General features: G+C 43.9%; 1 protein-coding gene across 1 annotated transcript in view; it reads left to right on the plus strand.

Annotated features, from left to right (window-relative positions):
- LOC147706388 (vesicle-associated membrane protein 1-like) overlaps window positions 1–23,547 on the plus strand; it is a 75,740-nt gene that overhangs the window by 39,576 nt on the left and 12,617 nt on the right. Inside the window, exons 2-3 of the mRNA XM_086932884.1 lie at window positions 16,302–16,425; window positions 16,626–16,784. Coding sequence (XP_086789010.1) covers window positions 16,302–16,425; window positions 16,626–16,784 — 283 coding nt within the window. The remainder of the gene's footprint in view (window positions 1–16,301; window positions 16,426–16,625; window positions 16,785–23,547) is intronic.

Below are 23,547 nucleotides of genomic sequence, written 5' to 3' on the forward strand. Positions count from 1 at the left end.
ATTGCCAATCAGTCTTGCCGCAGCATTTTGTACTACTTGCAGGCGTTCAATTTGATATAAAGGGGCCCCAGCATAAAGACTGTTGGCGTAATCCAGATGGGCGGTAATTAAGGCCTGAGCGACGGTTCTGCGGGCCTCCATAGGCAGAAATGGAAAGATCTTTCTCATCATTTTTAATTTGCCAAAGCAGGTCGCAGTAACCTTATTGATTTGAGGGCTACAGGAGAGCGTATCATCAAATGTGAACCCCAAATTGCGGGCAGAGTGGACAGGGATTGGAGGGGGGTTAAGTACCGTTGGCCACCATAATGGGGGTGGAATGGTCATTTTTTGATTAAAAAACAAGACCTCAGTCTTGTCGGTATTAAGCCGCAGGTGGTTTGAGGACATCCACGAACAGATTTCGCCAAGACAATGGCGGAAGCTGGAGAGGCTGGAGTCAGAGTGATCTCTAAATGAAAATATCAGCTGTGTGTCATCAGCATATGAGATCACTCTGACTCCACATGCCTCCACAACCTTGGCTAGCGGGGCCAGGTAGACATTGAAAAACAAAGGACTCAGCGCTGAGCCTTGTGGGACTCCGCGTTCGAGGGGTTTGCATCCAGATTTAAAGGGTCTGAGAAGAACCCTCTGTGAGCGTCCCAAAAGAAAAGAACGGACCCATGCCAGGGCAGTGCCGCTCAGTCCAATCTGCTCCAGTCGTCCTAGAAGAATTTTGTGGGACACCGTATCGAAAGCGGCGGATAGGTCGAGGAGGACCAGCATGGCCTCCTCGCCCTTATCCACACATTCTCGTACAGTCTCCAAAACCTCTAGTAAAGCGGTCTCCGTACTGAAACCAGCACGGAAGCCGGACTGGGAGTCATGTAGCAGAGAGTTGGTCTCTAAATACTCTGCAAGTTGTAGTTGGACTGCCTTCTCCAAAACCTTCGCGGGTTTTGGAAGAAGGGAAATGGGCCGGTAGTTACTGAATTGCATGGGGTCAGCATCTGCCTTCTTTAGGATGGGCACAAGAAGGGCCTCCTTCCACGCAGAGGGGAATTGGCCTAATCGTAAGGATGCATTCCAGATGGTAGTGAGTGGATCCAGCAATAGGGTGGACAGTTCACTCATGATTTTTGGGGGGACTGGGTCTAACGGGGAGCCCGATTTGCACTGTGAAAATAATTTAAGTGCAAGGTTAGGAGTGAGATCTTTGAATGCGTCTAATGTAGGAGCGGTATCATGGGTGGTCGAAGCCAAGGAGATGGGAGGGACAGGTGGAGGAAAGGAGGATGCAATTTTTTCAATTTTTTCTTGAAAGAAATCTGATAGTCTGTTGCAAAGAGACTGGTTGGATAAATTGTTAGAAGTCATAGCAGGAGGTTTAACAAAATCTTTAACAATTTTAAACAGTGTCTTTGCTGAATTGTCTGCAGTTTTTATTTGGGAGACAAAGAACTCTCTCATGGCAGATTTTTTTAATTTGATGAATTTCTTAAGGGCCGTTCTGTAAATAGTTTTAGCCTCAGCATCATATGTCCGTCTCCAGCAGCGTTCTAATTTTTTGCAGTGACTTTTTTCTTTACGTAAAGCAGCTGAGAACCAAGGAGCAGAGGGGCGAGATCTTGCGGAGGATACAGGTAGAAGTGGGGCAATTTCATCAACCGCAACCGATAAGGTCGAATTGAATTTAGTGACACAGTCGTCGATATTTACCACTTGAGACTCCAGAGGGCAGCTAAATAACGGCTCAAAGGCAGTACAAGTAATCTTGTGCCATTTTCACAATCTCCTTTAACGGCATCAATTTGGGGCAAGCCTCAACCACTATGTGTTCATCAATGCAACTTCACCGGCCGCTACGTTCCCATGGTACAGGGTTTTTAGTGCCCCAAAACATTGTCCACCACGTTGTTATCCTTGGCCTGTAACCCGGTTCAGTGTCACAGACTTGAAGCTATAATGCCCACTTGCAATTTGGGGTGGTGCACGAGGGGCTAAGTTCAAGAACAATGGAAGTAGCGGTCTAATTCTGTCATATTTTGTGACACTAGAAGAGAGTAAATCATTATTATCCAGACCTGATAGCAGCAAAAATCTGTTACTCATGTGTACAGCATAATCTCTTACATGTTTGATTGATGGCTCACAAGCCTTCCTCTACTCAACTGTCTGGGAGGAATTGGTCTATAAAAAAACCCAAGCGGAGCAATGCTGATAACGGAACCGGACTCACCAAACCCGCGGCCAGTTTTAATCAACTGGTGTGCCAAGCCAGGACACCTACAATTTATAGTCACACCATCCCCTTCAAGGGTTTTAGAGGTTTGGCCAATCCATCTAATTCTCCTTACTAATTGGATGTCATCATACTGGGTAATGGAAAATTTGCCATTCAGGGCGAGCCAGTGGAAGACTCTGTTCTTCAGTTCCCTCAGGGCGAGCCAGTGGAAGACTCTGTTCTTCAGTTCCCAATGGCAAGATAAAGATGTTAATCTGACCAAAACTACCACGTAAGGGCAGCAGTCAAGAGGTAAGTCAAGTTTTGGCTGGAGCCAACTATGATGGGGATGCATCATCCACCTACTCAGTTAGAGCTGATTTTGTACCTTTTCCTCTTCCCTGGAAATTGATCAGATCATCCACAAATTGACAAAACCAATTGACAAAAGAATTTTGGAAACCTTCATCATTTCTTTTAAAATGTTTGCAAACATGCAGTATGGTCATACTCTCAAATGGTCACTTTGTTGATGTCCAGCTAATTTATATTTATCAGTTAGTACTGGGTAAACCCTGTTTTTACTATTTCCAAATCGTACAAAAGATTAGGGTCCTGGAGATAGGGGAGCTTGATTTATTTAACCCATGATCTCACAATTTGGTCAAGTAGATACTTTGGGGTTAGAACCCTTGTCTCATGGTTCCACAATCAACAACATGTTCACTTCACTACATCTCAAAATAACTACTATGCCACATTTCAACCTGAAGACTAGATCAAACCTGAACATAGACACTAGAGCACATTTCAGCATAGCCACGAGGCAACATGCCAATCCCAAACAACATTTTAACTTTAACCACTCAAGGATATTTAAGCATCTAGAGTAAATATCAGAAACAAACTTGATCACATCTCAGCTAAACTGGTGCACAGCATTTCAATTCCTACCCCTCATTTCCACTGAACCACTAGACGCATCACACATGACAAATTACAACAAAGCACATCTTACTGAAACCTTTAGACTACATATTAATATAATCAATAGATCCACTATAGGACATCTTAAGAGCACAACATCTCAAGCTAGCCATTAGAGCACATCAACTAAATCACTGTAGCACATGTTATTATCTGCATGACATTTTAACATAAGTGCTAGCAAATGTCTCTACATAGTGACTAGACAACAGGTCCATCGGGCCACAAACCCACATTTCAAACTCTACCCCATATGACAAATCAGGCACTATACCAAATCTAGGAGTATGCAAATTATGCAAAATTGCGAAGCAGGACTACTCACAAAGTGCAACACTTGTGAAGTGTACTCCTTTTTAAAGGATAGATTTGGCAGAGGAGAAAAACATTTTCTGGGTACCATGTGGGGCTACAAGGAGCATCTGCATGTACAGAGCTCCTACCTCTTCAAATTACCTGGCTCTCCTGCAAAATTCTCCTACAACATGAACCCCCCCACCTGAGTCCAAGGCAAAGTCCCTTCCTTGGTGTCTCGTCCTCACACTGAACATTCCCTATTATTTTGTTTTTCATCCTGGTGGCCCACATACCCTGCCACCAAGCAGGTCTCCTTTACTTGCCATATATTTCCAGCCACTGTCCCAAGTTCGTAGTGGGATAGCCTGCGGCTGGATAGTATTTAAGCGTGTGGGCCGCAGACTAGTAAACTTCATCCATCTTCACTGATGGAAAGTTATACAACTTCACAGGCAAAAATAAAAATCTTTGCCCTCATCTTAATATAACCACTACCGTACATATCAATTTTACTGCTAGAACACATCTAAACAAATCATTACTGAACCATATATGAACTACTACACTAATTCAAAATGTATCTCAAGAACACAACCCTAGCCCTCATTTCAACCACTTAACCACACGTAGGAGTATCACTACACACATCTCATTCACCAGACCCCATCTCATCTCAAGAGTATATCTAAATGTTTCCTAGGCAGATCACTAAATCCCATCTCAAACACATCCCTAGACCACATCTCAATCACTAGGCCACAACTAAATGTACCACAAAAACACAACTCTAAACCACATTTCAACCACTAGACCATGTGTAAATGTATCACTGCACCACATATGAACCACTAGTCCATATCTCATTCAGTAGACTACATCTAATTGTATCACTAGACACATCACTAGAACACATTTCAAACACTGGACTGCATAACTAGACCATTTTTCCAACACAAGACCACATCTAAATGTATGTTATGTTATGTTATGTTATTTTAATTTGATAAGGCGCTCAGCTACCCAAGGGTTTCCCGGCGCCACCTGAAGAGGTCAATATTTCATTTACTAGCCACACTTGATCTACTGGACCACATCTCAAAGTAATGCATCAGACCACATCTCAAAAACTAGACCACATCTAAATGAATCACTGCAAGGCGTTTCTAGACCACATCTACATGGATACCTAGACCACATTTCATCCACTGGACCACATCTAAATGTATCAGTAGACCACATCACACCCATTAGACCATATGTAAATATATCATTAGACAACATCTCTACTACTGGGCCACATCTAAAAGTATCAGTAGATACATTACTAAACCACCAATCAAACAGTAAACCACATCACTAAACCACGCCTCTCCCACTAGACCACACTTTAATGTATCACTAAACCGCATCTCATTCACTTAACCACATCTAAATGCATCTCTAGACCACATGTCAACCACAAGTCCACATCTACAAAAATAGGCACATCACTAGACCACATCTTAAACGCTAAACCACATCAGGACCACTAGATCACATCTAAATGTATCTCTAGACCACACTTCAACCACTAGACTACATCTAAATGTATAACTAAAGAAATCCTTAGACCCCTACTCAAACACTAAATGCATTAATAAACAACATCTCACCACTAGAACACATATACAAGTATCACTAAACCACATCTGGACCACTAGACTACATCTAAATGTATCTCCAGCCACACCTCAACCACTAGACTACATCTAAGCCAGTCACAGAGCACATCCCCAGACTACTACTCTAACACAAAATGCATTAATAAACAACATCTCAACCACTAGAACACATATAATAGACCCCTACTCAAATACTAAACATCAATAAACAATAGTCAGTCACTAGAGCCCATATAAATGTATCAATAAACTACACCTCAACCACTAGACCCATCTCAAGGGAACAACTAGACCGGATTTTTATGTCAGTAACTCCAGAAAGTGCTGGGTTATTAAAGAAGAACATATATTTCTTTGACTGCCTGAAGATCAATGCCGCTGTGATCACTGCGGCAAAAGAGAGAAATGGATCATAAAGCCATTCTTCTTCCCCGCCAGACTCAGAGCGCCGGCGCCTTGGATGAAGAGATGTCCCTGCCGCTCGACTGGCTTTGATGATGTTTGATATTGGTATGCACAGGACACCTTTCAAAGATGGCGTCGGGTCTCCATGTCCCTGTGCCCTTGACTGAATCCCATGGGAGTGCAGAGAACAGTGTGCTGCTAAAATGGCGGGAGGGGAGGTGCTTACTTGACAACAGCTCAGCTATCGATTTACTGATGTATAACCACACATTAAAGCTCAAGGAGAACCCATAGTTAAAGTTTTTTTTAAATATTTTAACTGTAAAGCGTGGCAGTCAGCTGGCACCTACCTCAGAGTGAGTGCTCTTCATAAGGAGTCGTAAAAGAAGGGGAATTGATATTGCCGAATTTTGACAAAACAATATTAATTATAGGGCGAGAAGACAACATGGCAGAATATAGAAATTGTAATTTAGAGAATAAAATAAGCATTGGTCCTACTTACCAACAGTGTCCCTGACGCCTTCCAAGATAGTATCCAATGCAGAATCAAAACACACACATAATCTGTGATTGCGCACATTTTTTTATCATAATGTACACTTTTTAAATGAAAGACTTCAATCAAAAGCTTAGAAAATTCCACAATCGGAAGGAAGATTCACTTTAAATGTCTCTCAAAATGTTCAATAACAACTGACATGTTTAACCCTGTGCGATGCAGCTGGAGTGCTGGGAGGTAACTGGTGTTTCCCAAAATGTGATGGATACCAAACAGCTTCTATTCTCTTTTAGCTAATAAAGAAAACAATAAACTGGAAATAATATATAAAAATGTTGCGTTTTGAAAGTTCTTGTGCACCAAACAGCAGGCAAAAATATAGGGTTCTGTCCAGCTTTGTAGCCATTGGCCACATTGAGCTGGCAATCACATTTACCATTCTGGAAGCCACGTGATTCGTAGATCTTTTGCAACTAAGGCTACATGGAGCTTTGGCTAGCTTTTGCTGCTAGTGGACTATGACATACATTCCTGATTTATTAATGTGCTTCTGTCTACAATTTTTAATCAGCGATGCCTAGAGGGAGGAGTAAGTTTGAGTCTGGTCGAAGGTTGTTGAAAACCCTGTTGGAAAAGATTGATCCGCCTAGGGCGGGGTGCTGGTTCCAGGCATGGAAATTGATTAATGTCCCTGAAGCAGAAGGAGGCTGAGCTCTCCTACCAGGGCCTTTGCATTATTTTGTTTTTCAAAAACAAATCACTGCTTTGAGATTGATTTAGGAAAGTAAAAATCTTTGCCAAGCTGGAGGAAAACAACATGGTGTCCACTCAGCTAATCGCTCTGTCTGCAAAGCGTTAGATGCATCGTAGGCGGAGAGATGTCTCAAAATGGCGGGCTTTGCAAAGTATGTCAATCACATGATAAATCATTGTGGCACTATAGAAGACATTTATTTAGAAATTACTTAGGTAAACCCATAAACTACGAAAGTGGGAAGTGCATCCCAGAGAAAATCTGAGGGCCTGATTCACAGAACTAACTTAAGACAAAATCCTAACTTCTGTGAATACCAAGAGTAGTACGTTTAGGATTTTGTCTTAAGTTAGGTCAGTGAATCGGCCCCTGAAAAATTAGCAACAAGACGTCCAGCCAACTACGTGATTAGAATACACAAGGGTCTACCTTCAGTGGGGTGTTTGGGGTATTGCACCCCCCCTAATAAATACAAACTGGACCCGAAGGTATTGGAGTGCTTCACATGAGCACCAGTTGCGTTACACAAGGACATGTTGGTTATTTTACAAAATAATGTGTTTTCTCTCACTTTGTACCCCTACCAATCCTCATCTCCCTTCCCATTGCCCCTTTAGCCCTCTCATGCGCCCGCTTGTCGTATAATGTATTTTAACATTATATGCTAGCACCATCATTGGAAAATCTGAAGCTCACCGCCCCCCTGCCCCCCATCCCCCTCCAAATCTTACTGACCAAGCTCGCCCCTGAGAATGCATGGGTGCTGTCCTCCAGAATACAAAGTGAAATATAAGGAAAACAGAAAGCTCTACAGCCAATATTTACAAACTCTTTTCAGATGAAAAAAGTGTTCATTTAGTGCATGCATGGATTCACAATGGAAATTTGCATGTGCAAAGTCCAATGCGGGTGCGCATACTGCCTCTAGTGCTACCCGTGCCCCGCAATGCTTGTGGAGCATTCTGTGGTGGGCATGGTAGGTGCAGATTCAAGGGCATCCCTGTGCAGATGCTAATCCACACTTAGGGTCTGATTATGAGTGGCACAGTACTGGCGAGGTGCAAACTTCACACACATAATTACTGTTACCTTGTGGTATCACTTCACCTGTTCTGTAAAATTATGAATTAAACTGAAATGGAGTGGGTAATATATGCACAGAATTACTGAGTGAAATTCCTCAATGTTGCCTTATGCACACATTTACCACCTGCATTGAGAAAATTCTAAATGCATGCTGGGGGTGCAGTGGCGTAGTTAGACCTAAGGCCGCCCATGGCGGCCCCTGCATTTGTTGCCCTGCGGTCGTGTGTAAGAGTGGGAGGTGGGGTGCTGGCAATTTTTTCGAGGGCAACCCAGCAACAGATGCAGTTATAGGGGGCACCGCCCGTAAAACGCATGCTGTCTAGGGTGTACCACCCCCTTGCTACGACACTGGGGGCTGTGCTTCAAATGGAAAAATAGAAGTGCAGGTACTCTGTAACAGAGTACCTGCTTGTTTCTGAGAAGTGCCGGTACTCTCCAATTAAAAGTATTGCATTTCTCTTGAGAAGGGCCGGTACTCTCCCTCTCAAAATAAACAAGCATTTGCAATGCAATAGGTCTCGCATTAGGAAAGTGTCAGCTATTGGTATTGTAAATGACCATTTTTTTAAATATGTGTTGGCTTTGAAACTATATAAATAGGCTGTGGGGTTTTAGGTTTAAACCTATAATAACTGATAAAACCCCATTGAAAGAAAAATAGCCCTCACAGGTGAAAACATATAAACACTGAAAAAACACCTGCACAACGACAAACTAAATGCCATTCAAAGAAAGGAAAAAGAGAGTGAATGAGTCATTGTTTTCTTCCTGAAGGATTCAATACAATGTAACTTTGTTATACAAGCTAGCAGTAAGAAAGACTGGCTAACATTATTCTGCTTGAGTTTTGTTCTTTAGGGATGCCACTAAAATATTGTTTCTTCTTCCTTTTACTTTTTTCAGTTTTGTGGCCTTTGGTCTAAAGATGCAGGATTTAGTTTCATGTTTTAGGTCTAGTTTAATTATTTTATAAACTGTAGAGAATCAGGAAATATCAAACTCAATTTGATATTTTGGCTTCATTTGATTCTTTCACTGATAGGTAAAATGGCTGGTTTCATAAAAATCTTTCCTAATATGTGTCATCACATTTACCCACAAAGAATGGGTAAAAACCCTTAATACATCATTCTAGTGGGTCCGTATTGATATTAGGTGAATTTCCAACACCTCAGGCTTTAAACATTCAATGCAAGGTATAGTAACAAGTTTATATATCACCAAGCGTCTGGGATAGTGGTGAAAATATGACACCGGACTTTTGGAAAACATTAAACGCAGTGTCACTTGTAATGCTCTGCAAAAAATGTTCTTTCCAAGTTCAACAAAGATTGGAGTGATATTGTTTGTATTTGCAGTGATTCAGCTACGTATATAAATAAAAAAGTTGTGTGATGACCTGTCAAAATTGATACCCGAGTTGAGTGATTCCCTGTAGGAGATCCTTGCCACTTGTTAGATGGTATGCTGAAAGCATCTTTACAATCTTCAGAGTTAACGAGGGATGCTATTGACTTTTTAGTCCATTCTGGTGCACTGTTTTCTTATGCACCGGAACTAAAATGCAAATATTTATCTTTTTGTGCTTTGTGGCATCAAAGAAAGAATCATCCCAACTGTGTCCATTAGCTGATGGTTCTCAGCCCAAGGGGCTATGAATGCTAAGAGGGCATTTTCACAGAAGTTTACATGGGAAGAAAAGAGTGAGCGCATATGACCCAAAGACTCACGGAAGAAGTATTGTATGGTGTACTACAATAAGATTAATTTGCAAAAATCTATTTGGTCCTTAAATACACTATAAGTACACTGCCTATATACCATGTTCTTTCAGTGCAGAAAGCAAGCACTAATAAAAGCAAAACGTTCCATAAACACCGGAAAAACACCTTTTCTGTTGTTTTTAGTGGCGCGAAAATGTGTAACCACTGATAACAACTGTTTTATAAGATATTGAAAACACTGAAAAAACACCACCAGAATTTACCAAAAATAGAAACTGAAAACAGGAAAGCCTATATATAAATTAATAGCAATGTTATTCACAAAGGCAATAGCTTACACTTTCTTAATGCGAGTCCTATTGGCTATGGCAATGCTTGTTGGTAGCAAGCAAGGACAGTGCTGTTGTGGTGCTGAGTGATGATGTGGTTGGGCTGAGTGAGGTGGTGGTGTATTAGAGTGATGTTGTGGTGTATTAGAGTGATATGGTGGTGTCCCAGAGTGATGTGGTGGTGTCCTAGAGTGATGTGGTGGTGTTCCAGAGTGATGTGGTGGTGTCCCAGAGTAATGTGGTGGTGTCCCCGAGTGATGTGGTGGTGTCCTTGTTTGATGAAGTGGTGTTCCCGAGTGATGTGGTGGTGTCCCGAGTGATGTGGTGGTGTCCCCGAGTGATGTGGTGGTGTCCCCGAGTGATGTGGTGGTGTCCCTGAGTGATGTGGTGGTGTTCCTGAGTGATGTGGCGGTGTTCCTGAGTGATGTGGTGGTGTCCCTTAGTGATGTGGTGGTGTTCCTGAGTGATGTGGTGGTGTCCCAGAGTGATGTGGTGGTGTCCCAGAGTGATGTGGTGGTGTCCCTGAGTGATGTGGTGGTGTCCCTGATTGATTTGGTGGTGCCCCTGAGTGATGTGGTGGTGTCCCTGAGTGATGTGGTGGTGTTCCTGAGTGATGTGGTGGTGTCCCTGAGTGATGTGGTGGTGCCCCTGAGTGATGTGGTGGTGTTCCTGAGTGATGTGGTGGTGTTCCTGAGTGATGTTGTGGTGTTCCTGAGTGATGTGGTGGTGTCCCTGAGTGATGTGGTGGTGCCCCTGAGTGATGTTGTGGTGTTCCTGAGTGATGTGGTGGTGTTCCTGAGTGATGTGGTGGTGTCCCTGAGTGGTGCCCCTGAGTGATGTGGTGGTGCCCCTGAGTGATGTGGTGGTGCCCCTGAGTGATGTGGTGGTGTTCCTGAGTGATGTGGTGGTGTCCCCGAGTGATGTGGTGGTGCCCTTGAGTGATGTGGTGGTGCCCCTGAGTGATGTGGTGGTGTCCCTGAGTGATGTGGTGGTGTCCCTGAGTGATGTGGTGGTGTCCCTGAGTGATGTGGTGGTGTCCCTGAGTGATGTGGTGGTGCCCCTGAGTGGTGCCCCTGAGTGATGTGGTGGTGTCCCAAAGTAATGTGGTGGTGTTCCTGAGTGATGTGGTGGTGTTCCTGAGTGATGTGGTGGTGTCCCTGAGTGATGTGGTGGTGTCCCTGAGTGATGTGGTGGTGTCCCTGAGTGATGTGGTGGTGCCCCTGAGTGGTGCCCCTGAGTGATGTGGTGGTGTCCCAAAGTAATGTGGTGGTGTTCCTGAGTGATGTGGTGGTGTTCCTGCGTGATGTGGTGGTGTCCCTGAGTAATGTGGTGGTGTCCCTGAGTGATGTGCAGTACACCAGGTTAAGCGTATTCTAGTCAGACGGCTTTGTGTGTACCACAAGCTAAGTGCGTACGGGCAACAACAGGTGTGCAATTGTCAAGGCAACTATGGAAGCAACTAGTCCAGCGTGAAATGTCACAAAACAGGGAGGACCGCACCCACACACGATACATGCATGCTGTCTGCTGGAGCAAAGTGCACGTTCATCAGTAAACAACACGAGTGAGGACGAAAAGCTTAAACAAGTGAAGAGCGTGCACTGAACAGAACGTGGGAAGAGAGACTCAATGGGGCGTTCATCCCTCGGAAGGTATCGCTATCAGCTAGTTATCCTGTGTGTGATGGAACTTCAGGAATGTAGGAAACGGCCTGATGCAGCGAGGCTTCCACAGTCGGCATGGCTCCCAGGCAAAGTACAGGGCATGAAAAAGAGATTAATGGATAAAGCAATGCACACGAAAAAACGCATCGGAAAGCGATGTAAGAATATTGTGCCCACACCCAAGATTACTGTGGTGTTGGCATGTTTGAAAATCAGAAACCTTCGTGCGAAATGCAAAAAAGTAATATGCTATTCAGGATGAAGGAGAGAAAAAGTGTGGGGGCGGGGGGCGGAGAGTGCTTCAGCAGCACAGAGACTGAAGCTAAAAAGAAAAAAAAGCTCTCGGCTTTGCGTGGCGCGGGAGTGCATTTCTATGAAATCTGATGGGGGGCGGGTGAGCGGGGGAGCGGCTTCCTTTGAGGTCTTATGCCGAGGCTCAGACAAATGGTGGTGTTCGAACGGCTTCCTTTCAAGTCTGATGCGGGGGGGGCACAAATGGTGGTGTGTTATGTGGCTGGCTCTGTGCACGCGCATAGATCACATGAACTGTATGCGATCCGCAGCCGTTTTGGTAGACTTTTCTTTTCCGGTTACTATAATCTCGCCGGAGCAATGCGCAAGCGCATTGGCTCAGGCGAGACCTAAAAACTGCCGGTACTGTGTACCGGACAGTACCCGCCGATTTAAAGCACTGACCTGGGGTGGGGGTGGGGGTGCCGGGGAGGGTGTAGGCAGGATATAAGCGGCAAGGAGAAGAATAGGTTTGACAGGGGGAAGCAGTGAATAGCTTAGTGCAGGACTGCAGTGGGGAGGACTCAGGCATAGGGATGGGAGCAGAAAAGCCCCTCGTCCGCACTGCAAACCCCTACTCCACCATTCATGTGCTACATAACTAGTATTTCACATTTCCAGCCCCTAGAGCTGAAACTGTAAATCTAAGATTGGAAAGGAACGGGTCCTTTAAGGCCACCGTCTGCCACTTCGGCACCCTCGAGTGATGTCAGCTCTGGGGAGGAGCCTTCTGACATCAGCCATCCTCCTGGTTTTAGTGCAGTTTCAACAGGTTCCCACTGAGGCCTCCTGCAGCCCAGTTCAAGGTCTCCCAGTCTAGGATTTACTAAAAAATGTGTGTTTTTGGGCAGCTGCAGCATACGACAATGCAGTGGTGCTGGAACAATTTTCAGTGTGGGGGTGCTGTCATCAGTGTTACATCATTGAAGTCATAGGGATTGTGAACATTTCAAGCATCACAATAAGAACAAGTGTAGCAAAGGGGCCACGCCCATTCTGCAGGAGAGTGGTATGGGTATAGTATGTAGCTTGTGGTGAATTTTGGAACACGCAGTTGCTTATGTACTACAAAAGCATAGTGTGGTAACAAACTGTCATTTACAGGAAGCACAATTCCCATTGAACTGGCTACTAAATTTGTACAAACATACTGTTTTATTGATAAAAGTATACTCCAAAATTAATGTGTGGGAATCAGGTTTCTCAAATATTTATCATTTGAGCATCACCAAGTAAAGCACTTTGATTTGTTTTGAACGTTTTAAAATCTGTTTCCATCATAATTCAGATAACATCTGCCTCTATTTGGGTCAGACACTATACACAAGCCAGCTCCCAAAACTCCAAACACTAGGACAGCCTCGACTCGAGCCTCCCGCCTGGAGCCGCCTACAACCAAACTCTAACAAATACAACACATTGCACTCAGACAGTGGCATAGCAAGGGCAAAATGGGCCCTTATGCAAGCAAGGTAATGGTTCCTTCTCGTCCTCCTCCTCATCCACCAATTCGGTAGTTAAAACAGCTACTGATTAGTTTGAAGAGGGCCCCTGGCCTCGGTGCCACTGCACCTGCTGCACTATTGGTATCTATGCCTATGCATTCAGAGTGTACACAATCTGCCAACTTGCTCCCTGGGAATCTGGTGTGATCTGCAGTCACAAGTTTGGAGCGGCAACAATGCAGCAGCAAGCACTATATAGAAAAGTTATTTGGTTATTGCTACAGAATGTGCATTGCCACAAAGAGAACCGCTCTCCATATTAAGGAAGCAGCAAATAGAAGGAGGGAGGCAACTTTATAAGCTCCTCTACCTGGAGATACACATATGGTTTCGGGACACTCACGACTTTTTAAATGTGGAGCAATTGGTTATCGACATAGCGGGCCTATGGTACCGGATTCCCATTATAGGTTTTCAATATCACCCTTGATCACTTTTTCTGCAAATGCAAGCTTTTGTAATCCACATGCTTGAGTTTCTGCTGAAGGGATCATTACAACATTACATCCAAGACAAACCTGCCAACTCACACAGTGCCACCCTATGTCAAGCAACACCATAGCACCTGACAGGGTCTCCCAGTGAAGAGCCAATATCACACGGTGAACACAGGGTGAGCTGGAAATTGAGAGAGAGAGAGAGAGAGAGGGAGATAGAGAGAGATAGAGAAAGAGAGAGAGAGAGAGAGAGAGAGAGAGAGAGAGAGAAAGAGACAGAGAGAGACAGAGAAAGACAGAGAGAGCGCTTGCGTGTGTGTTCTGTGTCCGGCCACATGACCCAGAGTCATAACAGGATGCTTTTCTTTCAGTTTGGGGGGTCATTAGCAAAGAATGCTACAGTAGGGCCCAACATAAAGACTGCGGGCCATATTATCAAGAACGGCGATAACATTATCTCTGCTTTAGCAACAGGAAACTGCCACTAAAGCGGCGATTAGGGGCTTGATAATATGCCCTTGTGAGTTCCCATAGAAGCCCAGGTTCTGATGTGAATCTGGCTTCTATGGGAATTCACAAGGGCATATTATCAAGCCTCTTATCGCCGCTTTAGCGTCAGTTTCCTGCCGCTAAAGCTGCGATAATGTTATCGCCATTCTTGATAATATGGCCCAAAATCTGTTCTTTGCTCCAATGGCTATGTTGGTTGTAATGGGCCCCAGAGCCATGCCTCCTTCTCCAAGCTCCACCCCGCCCATGACCACTCATCCCCTCAAACATGTTTACTGTTTTTGATAAAGTATTTGTATCGATTTTTAGGACTATAAAACATACCGGTAATCAAGTTAAATAAACATAGCCAAATAATGCAAACAACGATGACCCCCCAGTCACAAAACAATAGAAGGATTCACATCGGTTTCCCAAAATGATCCCACCATATTCCACATATTTTGCAATGTTTTTCAGTGCAGCCACGTGCTGCATATACTGACACCTCCATCTTGGAACACCAATCCATTGCATTCTGCAGATCAGGGGAGATGTATGACGGTACAACGTGTGGTATTACCACGCGTACCGTTACCACGCAGGTTTTACAATGCAAGTCGTTACAACAACTTGCATTGGGGGGGGCGCTGGATAGTGAATAGTTTAATTTACTATTCCACCTCCAGTCCCCGTGGATAGTAGGGAAGGTTTTGGATAGTAAATTAAACTATTCCCTATCCTACAGCGCCCTCCAGCGCAAGCCGTTGTTACGACTTTCGTTGTAAAACCTGCGTGGTAACGGTACTGTGTTGTAATAGTTCTGTTGTAAAGGATGTTCCCCATCAGGGGCATTCTTTGAAATCCAGTTCTGGGCAATCTCATGCTTCCCCATCAAGGTTCATCTCTCAGATCTCCTCCCCCCATCTCTTCCAGTAGACCCAGAACCGCGATCTGAGGTCTATCGGTCTCCCCAGCACACCTGACAAGACCCCCAGAAGTTGGGCCCAATATCGTTGTATTACATGGCACAACCAAATCACATGATAGGAATCCGCGATATCAGCACCGCAGCGAAGGCATGCGCGTGCTGGGAGTTTGCCAGCCTTCCGCAGCCGTTTTGGCATCAGGTAAGTCGTATGAAGAACATTAACTTGGATCATGCGCATTCGGGAGGAGATGGCCAACTCCTGCAGTGCCATAAGTGCTTCGCTCCCTTTCCCATCCTTCAGGGACCCAACCAGGCCTCCCAGGGAGTGCAAAGAGTTAACGACCAGGGACGATGAATCAGGGAGACCCCTTTTTGGCCCACGGTGGACCTAAGGACCTTAACCCCTATAGGGCTACGGTCAGGGACCTCCATCCAAGCGGGCCGATTATCGGAACTGTGTTTTTTAAAGGCAGGTCTAATTTACAAGGTTTTTTTCAGCAATAGCAAGGTCAAACTATTTTCTTAAAATTCCCAAAAAGGTAAGAAAGGCAGTGGGACTGCTTAAGAATTCCAGTTGAAACTAGCTTTTAGAAAACATAATGAGATATAGGATTAGTCCCTTTTATTCACAGATTCTTGATCAATTTACCCATCTGTGGCCAGCAAGGGAACCCCATACTGTCATGCTTATGTGATTGGCCCATTTCTCTTCTGCTCTCTTAGCAAACCTGTGAGACCAAATGGGAGGGAAGGAGAATCTTGGCAAAAATCACCCAGAAGGACTCTTGCGCCTCAGATACAAAGAAGGGTTGCGATAGTTCCCTGCGTTGTCTTGCCTTGTATCTTTCTCTTGCCTGCTTCCAAAGGGATGTTTCTAGCACCCTGTGCGTGACTGCCAATAAGGGGGTGATCTCTTTTGCAACATCAATGACCAGGCAGCATCCAGCTGATTCTTAGGGACAAAGAGCAGGTTGACCACATTAACTGTTCTCGCTGCAACCTGTTTATTTCTGAATCTATTGTGTATCCCCAGGTCTGATCCCCCTGCCGCCGCCCCAGCACCCGGAGGTCCCGAAGCCCCCTCAGGTCCCCCACCTGGCCCTCCCAACCTGTCCAGCAACAGACGACTGCAGCAAACACAGGCCCAGGTGGAAGAGGTAAGTGTCCCACAATAAAAACAGCACGGGGTTCTCCTATTGGCCTTCAGTCAAAGAAATGTTAAAAATGGGCACCCTGGTATATTATCAAAACCATATTTCTTTTTAAATATTATGTTGTCTTCATTTCCCTACCTCCTCCTAGGCACCCAATGTGTCTCCCATTCTTTCTCATCTTTACTGTTTTTATCCGCCTCTAGGTGAAGGGTATTCTTCAAGTAAATCTGGAGAAAGTCCTGGAGAGAGACGCAAAACTCTCGGAACTGGATGACCGGGCTGACGCTCTGCGGGACGGGGCCTCGCAATTCGAGAGCAGCGCTGCCAAACTAAAAAGCAAATACTGGTGGAAAAATTGCAAGGTGAGGAGGAAGCACCTGCAAGTGTTTTAGGCACTTCACATTCCCATGAGCCTAAACTCAGTCACCATATACCTGTAACTTCCATGATGATGCTAGGACCACGTTTCTAAGGCCCACCAACTCTTGCAACATCCCCCGCAATTGCACACCTGACTGGAACATGTAGGGCTCTTGGCTACTGACAATGGAATACAGAACAGAATTGTGTAATGGCCCAACTTTATTAAGAGAGAAATTATTACTGGTCAATACTACAGGAATATGTCATATGTATAGCTAGGTGACAGGAAGGTAGGTAGATGGAAAGATATATATACAGAAATACAGACATCTAAACAACCTTACTTACAAAGAAAAAGAAATAGGGAGATATATGCAGAAATAAAAACTTTAAAACTATGAAACATTATATGCAGATACCCTTTCATAAGACTCAAAAAACACTGCATAAAACCATGAGGTCTAGGTAAACCCACAGAAGTATCACCATATTGCCCAGTTGAGAGGGGGTACTTTGAAACCTCTCATGGTGAAATCACATGATAAAGTTTGGTTCACATCACCTGACCTCAATGAACCCATGCACAGTGTATACTGTGGTATGTTCTAAAAGATTGCATCAAGTTTGGCCCTCTGCAGACAAATTAATTCAACTTAGTAGGCAATTTGTTTTAGGGATCTCTTTGAGCTTATTAATTCAATGCATGTTTTGAACAGGCACACCGTGGGTTTGTTTTCAGTACCTTTCCTCAAAAGAATCAAATCTCTATTTATCTTTTGAACAAAAAGATGCTTTCTAGACATTCTACTCCTTCCTTCTTATTCAAAAAAGTTAGCGTACCAAAGTCTCTTAGAAATACGTTATATTGTTTTAATTTTCATAAGCATTTGTTAAGGGGGATTAAAAGTTACAAAGAAATTAACAAGTAAACTTAACACAGATCTTAATGTCTCACCTCAGTTATGAGGTTATCAGTGAACGGTGAAAAATTAGCATACTATTAATCTTAAATGTTCACAAATTCAGGCTAAATAGTTTTGGAGTTAGTTGGAAGAGGGGGAAGTTGCTGTTTTCCCTGACAAATTATTTTAGTATAAATAGTTTGAAAAGTGGAGTTTTAAAAGTCACTTTCTTCATTTTCAAGTAGCTATCATGCAGATAAAATAAGATGTTAAGAGACATTTGTGGGTCGTTCATTAAAAGTCAATTTCTTAAATGTTGTGCAATTTACAATCACATTTCAGAGAGACCATAATATAACACACATTCGAGAGACATATCTCTCATCATACTATGGTCCGCACAATTTAGTAATCACTTTTCCAACAACTTCCGCTACTAGATACACTCACAACTCTGCTCATTAAGAACCACTGTGCAATTCTGCACACTATGGGTCCATCACAACACGTGTCATGCATATTCCAACAATTCTGCTCAATGTGGATCAATCCACAATTAATCACATAATAAATTCCCACTAATGTGTTCTCCTCACAATTGTACTAATTTCCAAACTGCTCCCTCATTACAAAATACCACCATGTCTCCATTTCTCATAAATCCGCCCCACAATGCATTCGTCCAAATTTTTACTCATCGTGACAAAAACATTTCTATTCATTAGAGTTCTCCCCACAAATGTGCTAATTACTGTTCCCCCCAAAATTTATTTTTGTAATGGTTAAACACTTATTTGTTCTCCCCTTGGACTCCAAGCCCATACAACTCACTCTCCCATGAAATCCATGATGTGCTTTGCTTTGCTAAGGATTGATTGATGGTAGAAGAAACCCCATTAAAACCATCAGGGCAGTGGGAAAGTGCTGTCCACTGCCCTACCTGTTTTGTGGTTGTGGAAGTCGCAGGGATGTTCTTGGGGACCCTGGAATGATGTGAACAATGTATTTATTTATAAAGTTGATCACAAGTAGGGAGGGGGTGGATTTGGGGGCAAATGCTTCACAGTACTGGATGGTACATAGGACTGTCTCCAGCAGGGGATTTGCAGATGGAAAAATAACATTGTTTACTAATATAGTTTCCCTATTTAAGATTAAAAACAGATGAATACAGATGGAAATCAAATGATTTCCTTTTTATATTTTGTAAGAGTAAAATGTTCTAAAAAGCAGATCCTTTGGCTGATTCATCCGATCAAGTAAGGACATTAATACTGAGGCTGCAACTCCACTCTGTAAATAAAAGTTCAAAAGTAGCTCTCGAAGTGTTACATGTTCATGTAGAATAAAATCAATGCAGGTAAATTCCAGACAATGAGCAACACATAAATATATACAAATACAGATAGACAGCTCAAAAAATAAATACTATGATGCCTGAAGCTACGAGATATCAGAAATAAACAAGTGGTATCAAGAACTGAAGAGGCAAATGGACAGTTGTGGCAAAAAGCACCTGAGCAACACTTGCCGAGGCCTCTACTGAGCTCATCAGGTACCCAAGATCTTAGGGCCAGATGTAGGTCACCAAATACCAGTCGGTAACGGCCGATTTCGGCCGTTACCGACCGGTATTTGGTGATTGAGATGTAGGGGGCCTACATTTTACAGAATCGGTAAATTTACCGAATCAGTAAATTTACCGATTCTGTAAAATACTGATTCGGTAAATTTACCGAATCGGTAAATCTATATGTAGGTGGCAGGGCCGGACTGGCCATAGCGGGCACCGGGCGTTTCCCCAGTAGGCCGCTAGGGTGGGGGCCGGTTTTGGGCCCCTGGGGGGCCGTTTTTGTTACCGGGGGTCGGCAATGTCGGCCCCCAGTAACAAAATCGGCCGAAACCGGCCGTCGCAAACTGCTCAGCTGCACTCCCCCTGACCCCAGGGGAGGCCAGCTGAGCAGTTTGCCAGGGCCGGTTTCTGTTCCCAGTCCGGCCCTGGTAGGTGGCACTGCAAACAGTGCCACAGGCCCCTAAGAATTCGTTATTTACCATGTAATACTATTGCATGGTAAATAACGAATTCCTGTGTACATGCACATCTGTTCATGTACACCTGTGCCAAGGTTAGGGCATGTATGTGTGTCACATGGCACACAAGCCTGAATCAGGGATGCAACAGGGTGTCAAAGTGACACCCTGTCCCCCTTGTCAATTCGGTAATTTTACCGAATCGGTATTTACCGATTCAGTAATTGCCATAGGTTCCTATGGGCCTCAAGGCCAAAAGGAATCAATGGCAATTACCGAATTGGTAAATACCGATTCGGTAATTACCGAATATTCCCAATTCGGAAATTGATTCGGTAAAAATACCTACATAGCATTTACTGATTTGTAAATACTGAATCGGTAAAATTCGGTATTTACGAATCAGTAAATACTAATTACCTACATCGGGCCCTTAGAGAAGGATTCTCTAAAACAAGGAGGACAAACATGAGTGACCAACCAACAGTAGCTGAGAGCACTTGGTTTCGCCAAATCTAGAATTCGAAATGTAAAAAAAACACAGTCATTTCAAAACAACAACAGGCAAACAAGTTTTTAGCTTTTCACTAAATCGCATTCAATACAGTTATTAAGACGAACAAAAAAAACACCACAAACTTACGAGGACTCTTTTATTACCATAAGCCAGTTCAATTCAGCAGTCACATGAAAAGCCTTCTCAGGTGGTTGTCCATACTGGTGTGGTTGGGCTATACGCAGGTCATGAGGTCCAAATAAAAGAGAGAGTCAGTCCAAGTTAAACCCACTGAAAGCCAAGCAAGCATCTTGGGAGATGTGTCACATTGTAAAGCACTGCGCCACATTATACCTGCATCAGGTATAATGTATGCAGGGTGTGCGTTCCCACGCAGGAAAGCCTCGTAGAACTGACACAGTGAAATCTACAAGATTGCACTGCGCCACTTCCTGGACACCACTACGTCAAAACTGTACGCCTGCTTGAAGCAGGCGTAAGTAGTGACGAAGCACAATAAGTATAGACCTCCCTATACATTGCTGGAGTTGTGTCGTGCTTGCGACACAACTCCAGCAATGCGTGACTTTTGTGCCAATAGATGCATCAGAATTTCTGACGCATCGGGCAAATTGTAAATACGGCACATCCATGGTGGCGCAAGGGTTTTGCACTCAGGCGCAGGGAAACTGACGCATCTCTGCTCTAACGCAGAGATGCGTCCGTTTCTTGTAAATCTGCCCCTACAATTTTATGGGGAACGTCAAGAGTTCATCTGACGCAGAAGGGTGATATCCCCCATGCCAGGTAAACCTATGTTTTATCGTTAAATCGACTCCTTGGTAAAGGGTATCTTCATCTCCACTGAGAAGGACATAAAGTGTCTGCTTGTCCCATTTTTACCTTGCATTCATTATGTCCCCTCTGCAGGTGCCAAGGAGTCTCAGACCTAAAATGACAGCTAGGGTCAGCGGCAATGGAGAGCCCACACCCCAAGATGGAAGGCGCTCGCCTCCATGGGTGTGAAAGTGACTGGGCACGCTGACGTCACACTCAACAAGCACAAACAGGGGTCACACTTAGTGAATTTCACACCTGAACTTATCACAGCCAGGTGCTCAACTTCCCTGTCACTCATGGGCAAGCACTTCACAACAAAGCATCTTTAAGTCAAGTGGATGTTGTATTCATATGCAGCAAATCATATCGCGTGGTGCTCTGTTATAAGAAAAGCTTAAAAACAAGCCACAGTTGTCTAGCTCTTCCCAGCTGGGGGTGATCTAGTTACCCCTCTGTTGTTGGTCTGCCATGAGTCTACGAAGGGTTAACATCTGCTTTTAATCGTCATCATATCGATGACATTTTAGAGTGTTCCATACACCCCAAAATGACCTAAACTTAGAGAGAGGAGCTCCTCAAGCTGAAAATACATGACAGAGAATGCAGAACAGAGACAAAGACATTTTCTCCTTTTCAGTAGAGTAATACCACCTCCGCCAGGGCAGGGGGAATGTGGAAGAAATCAGACTCATATTAGCTTGGTCTAAATTCGCCATTCTGCACATACGAGCACTGGCATTCATGCACCCAATGTACCACTGGGGGAATTTCCCACCTCTGTTTCCCATGAAATTAATCCAATGCAGGGAGTCCTGGTTAGGCTTAACCATGAAAGCTGCCCCTTTGAGATAGGCAGCGGCTTCTTTGAGGCTGTTACCACCAACAAGCACAACCATTCGCTTTCCATCATCCACCTTGTGAAATGCCCCATTACCCTCATGGAGGGATAAATCTGGATGAAAATAGACATCCCCAAATCTGAAATGTCAAGGTCAGAATTGTGACACAGAGCTGTTTCTTGTTTCCCAGAGCTCCTAAAGCACAGGTCATTCTTCCTCACTTCCTTACTTCTACTTTCCTAGGATTCTTTTTGTCCCTGCAACCTTGTCAAAGGGGTTACAAATTAGCTTAATATTGTAGAGGAACCTTCTTTAATGGCTTGAGATGTCAAAGTCTTAGTCCCCACCTGGTTGCTGGGCATCAATTAAGCTGTGGTGACTTCATCCTTTACTTGAGGTTGTTGCAACCCACAACTTGAATAAGAAAGGTGACTTCACTTGTGGTTAACTGGTAATTCTCAGCTTCACAAGGCTACCTCTCAGATTTGCTTGAGAAGAAACACAATGCACTCCAGTCATCACTGAATATGGGGATTGGGTCCATCTTTGCCAACACAAAGAGTGAAAGCTAATCTGCAACCTACCCACTAGCCACTGGAAAGTTGTCATTCATCATGCCAAATAGCAGGATCTTGTATTCAGAATTCTCAGAGGTCAAGCAAAGGGTGGCCTGTGAGCTTCATCTGCTGGTATATCCATTTGCTTTATCCATCATTCAGAAGAACGAGGAGGCCCCAGATTGTCATATACCTCACCCATTCCTTGCATGGGGTAGACTTCACCCTTAATCTGTTCAGCCTCCAGAAGTTAGTACAGAACCTTATGGCTACATGTTGCTTAGGGACTTGTACTATGCGCCTGTCCTAGTTATAGGCAAGTGAAACATTTGGTTAAAAGTCTAAACATTGAAACAGGCATAATGTTTTGTGTTCCATGGCACATTTTTCCCGTTTCATGCAATGCAGAAGCGAAATTACCAAAACTGTAGCTGCTTCATGGCTTTGTTCTGAGAAATACAATTTAAATTAGTCCCCAGCCTAGCCGCAGTCACTGCTAGACTTGCTGGTGACCACCAGCATCACCTTGAACTCTTTCTTGATGTTAAATGGGGCCATAACTGGGACTCTCTGTGAAAGGAAGAGTAGTTGCGTTGTCTGGCAACAGTGATCATTCCACCAGCCCACCTGCATTGCAGTTCTGCATCATAAGTTTACATGAGTTTAGTAATTTGTCTGTTTGCAACAGCCACACATATCCTTCTCCCACTAGGTGTTTTCGTGAACCATAAATTCAACCCTATTCCAGTTAGTTTAACACACCAAGTCACAAACCTAAATCTCAGACTACAAAAACAGTTTCAGTATAAAGTGTGAATTTCCTGAAAAGTAAAAATTTTCCCTAGCAGTTACCATTTCAACCACTTGTACTTTTTCAGGGCTCTGGATTGTTCGTAAATCGATTAACAACCAATGCTAGGAGAGGTCTTAACTCAGAAGTCTAGATTCTAGTGCTTGAAATAAAGAGTTGGAGGTGTCTGTTGGACAAAATCAAATGATTATAACAGTAAGAATGGGAGAAGATGCATAAGAGGCTAAGGCGGGTCTGCACAAAGAGTAGCGATAGAGACGTACTTGTAACTTGACCCATCACTGCT

Source organism: Lissotriton vulgaris, chromosome 7, assembly GCF_964263255.1.
Source record: "Lissotriton vulgaris chromosome 7, aLisVul1.2, whole genome shotgun sequence".
Taxonomy (NCBI): Eukaryota; Metazoa; Chordata; class Amphibia; order Caudata; family Salamandridae; genus Lissotriton; species Lissotriton vulgaris.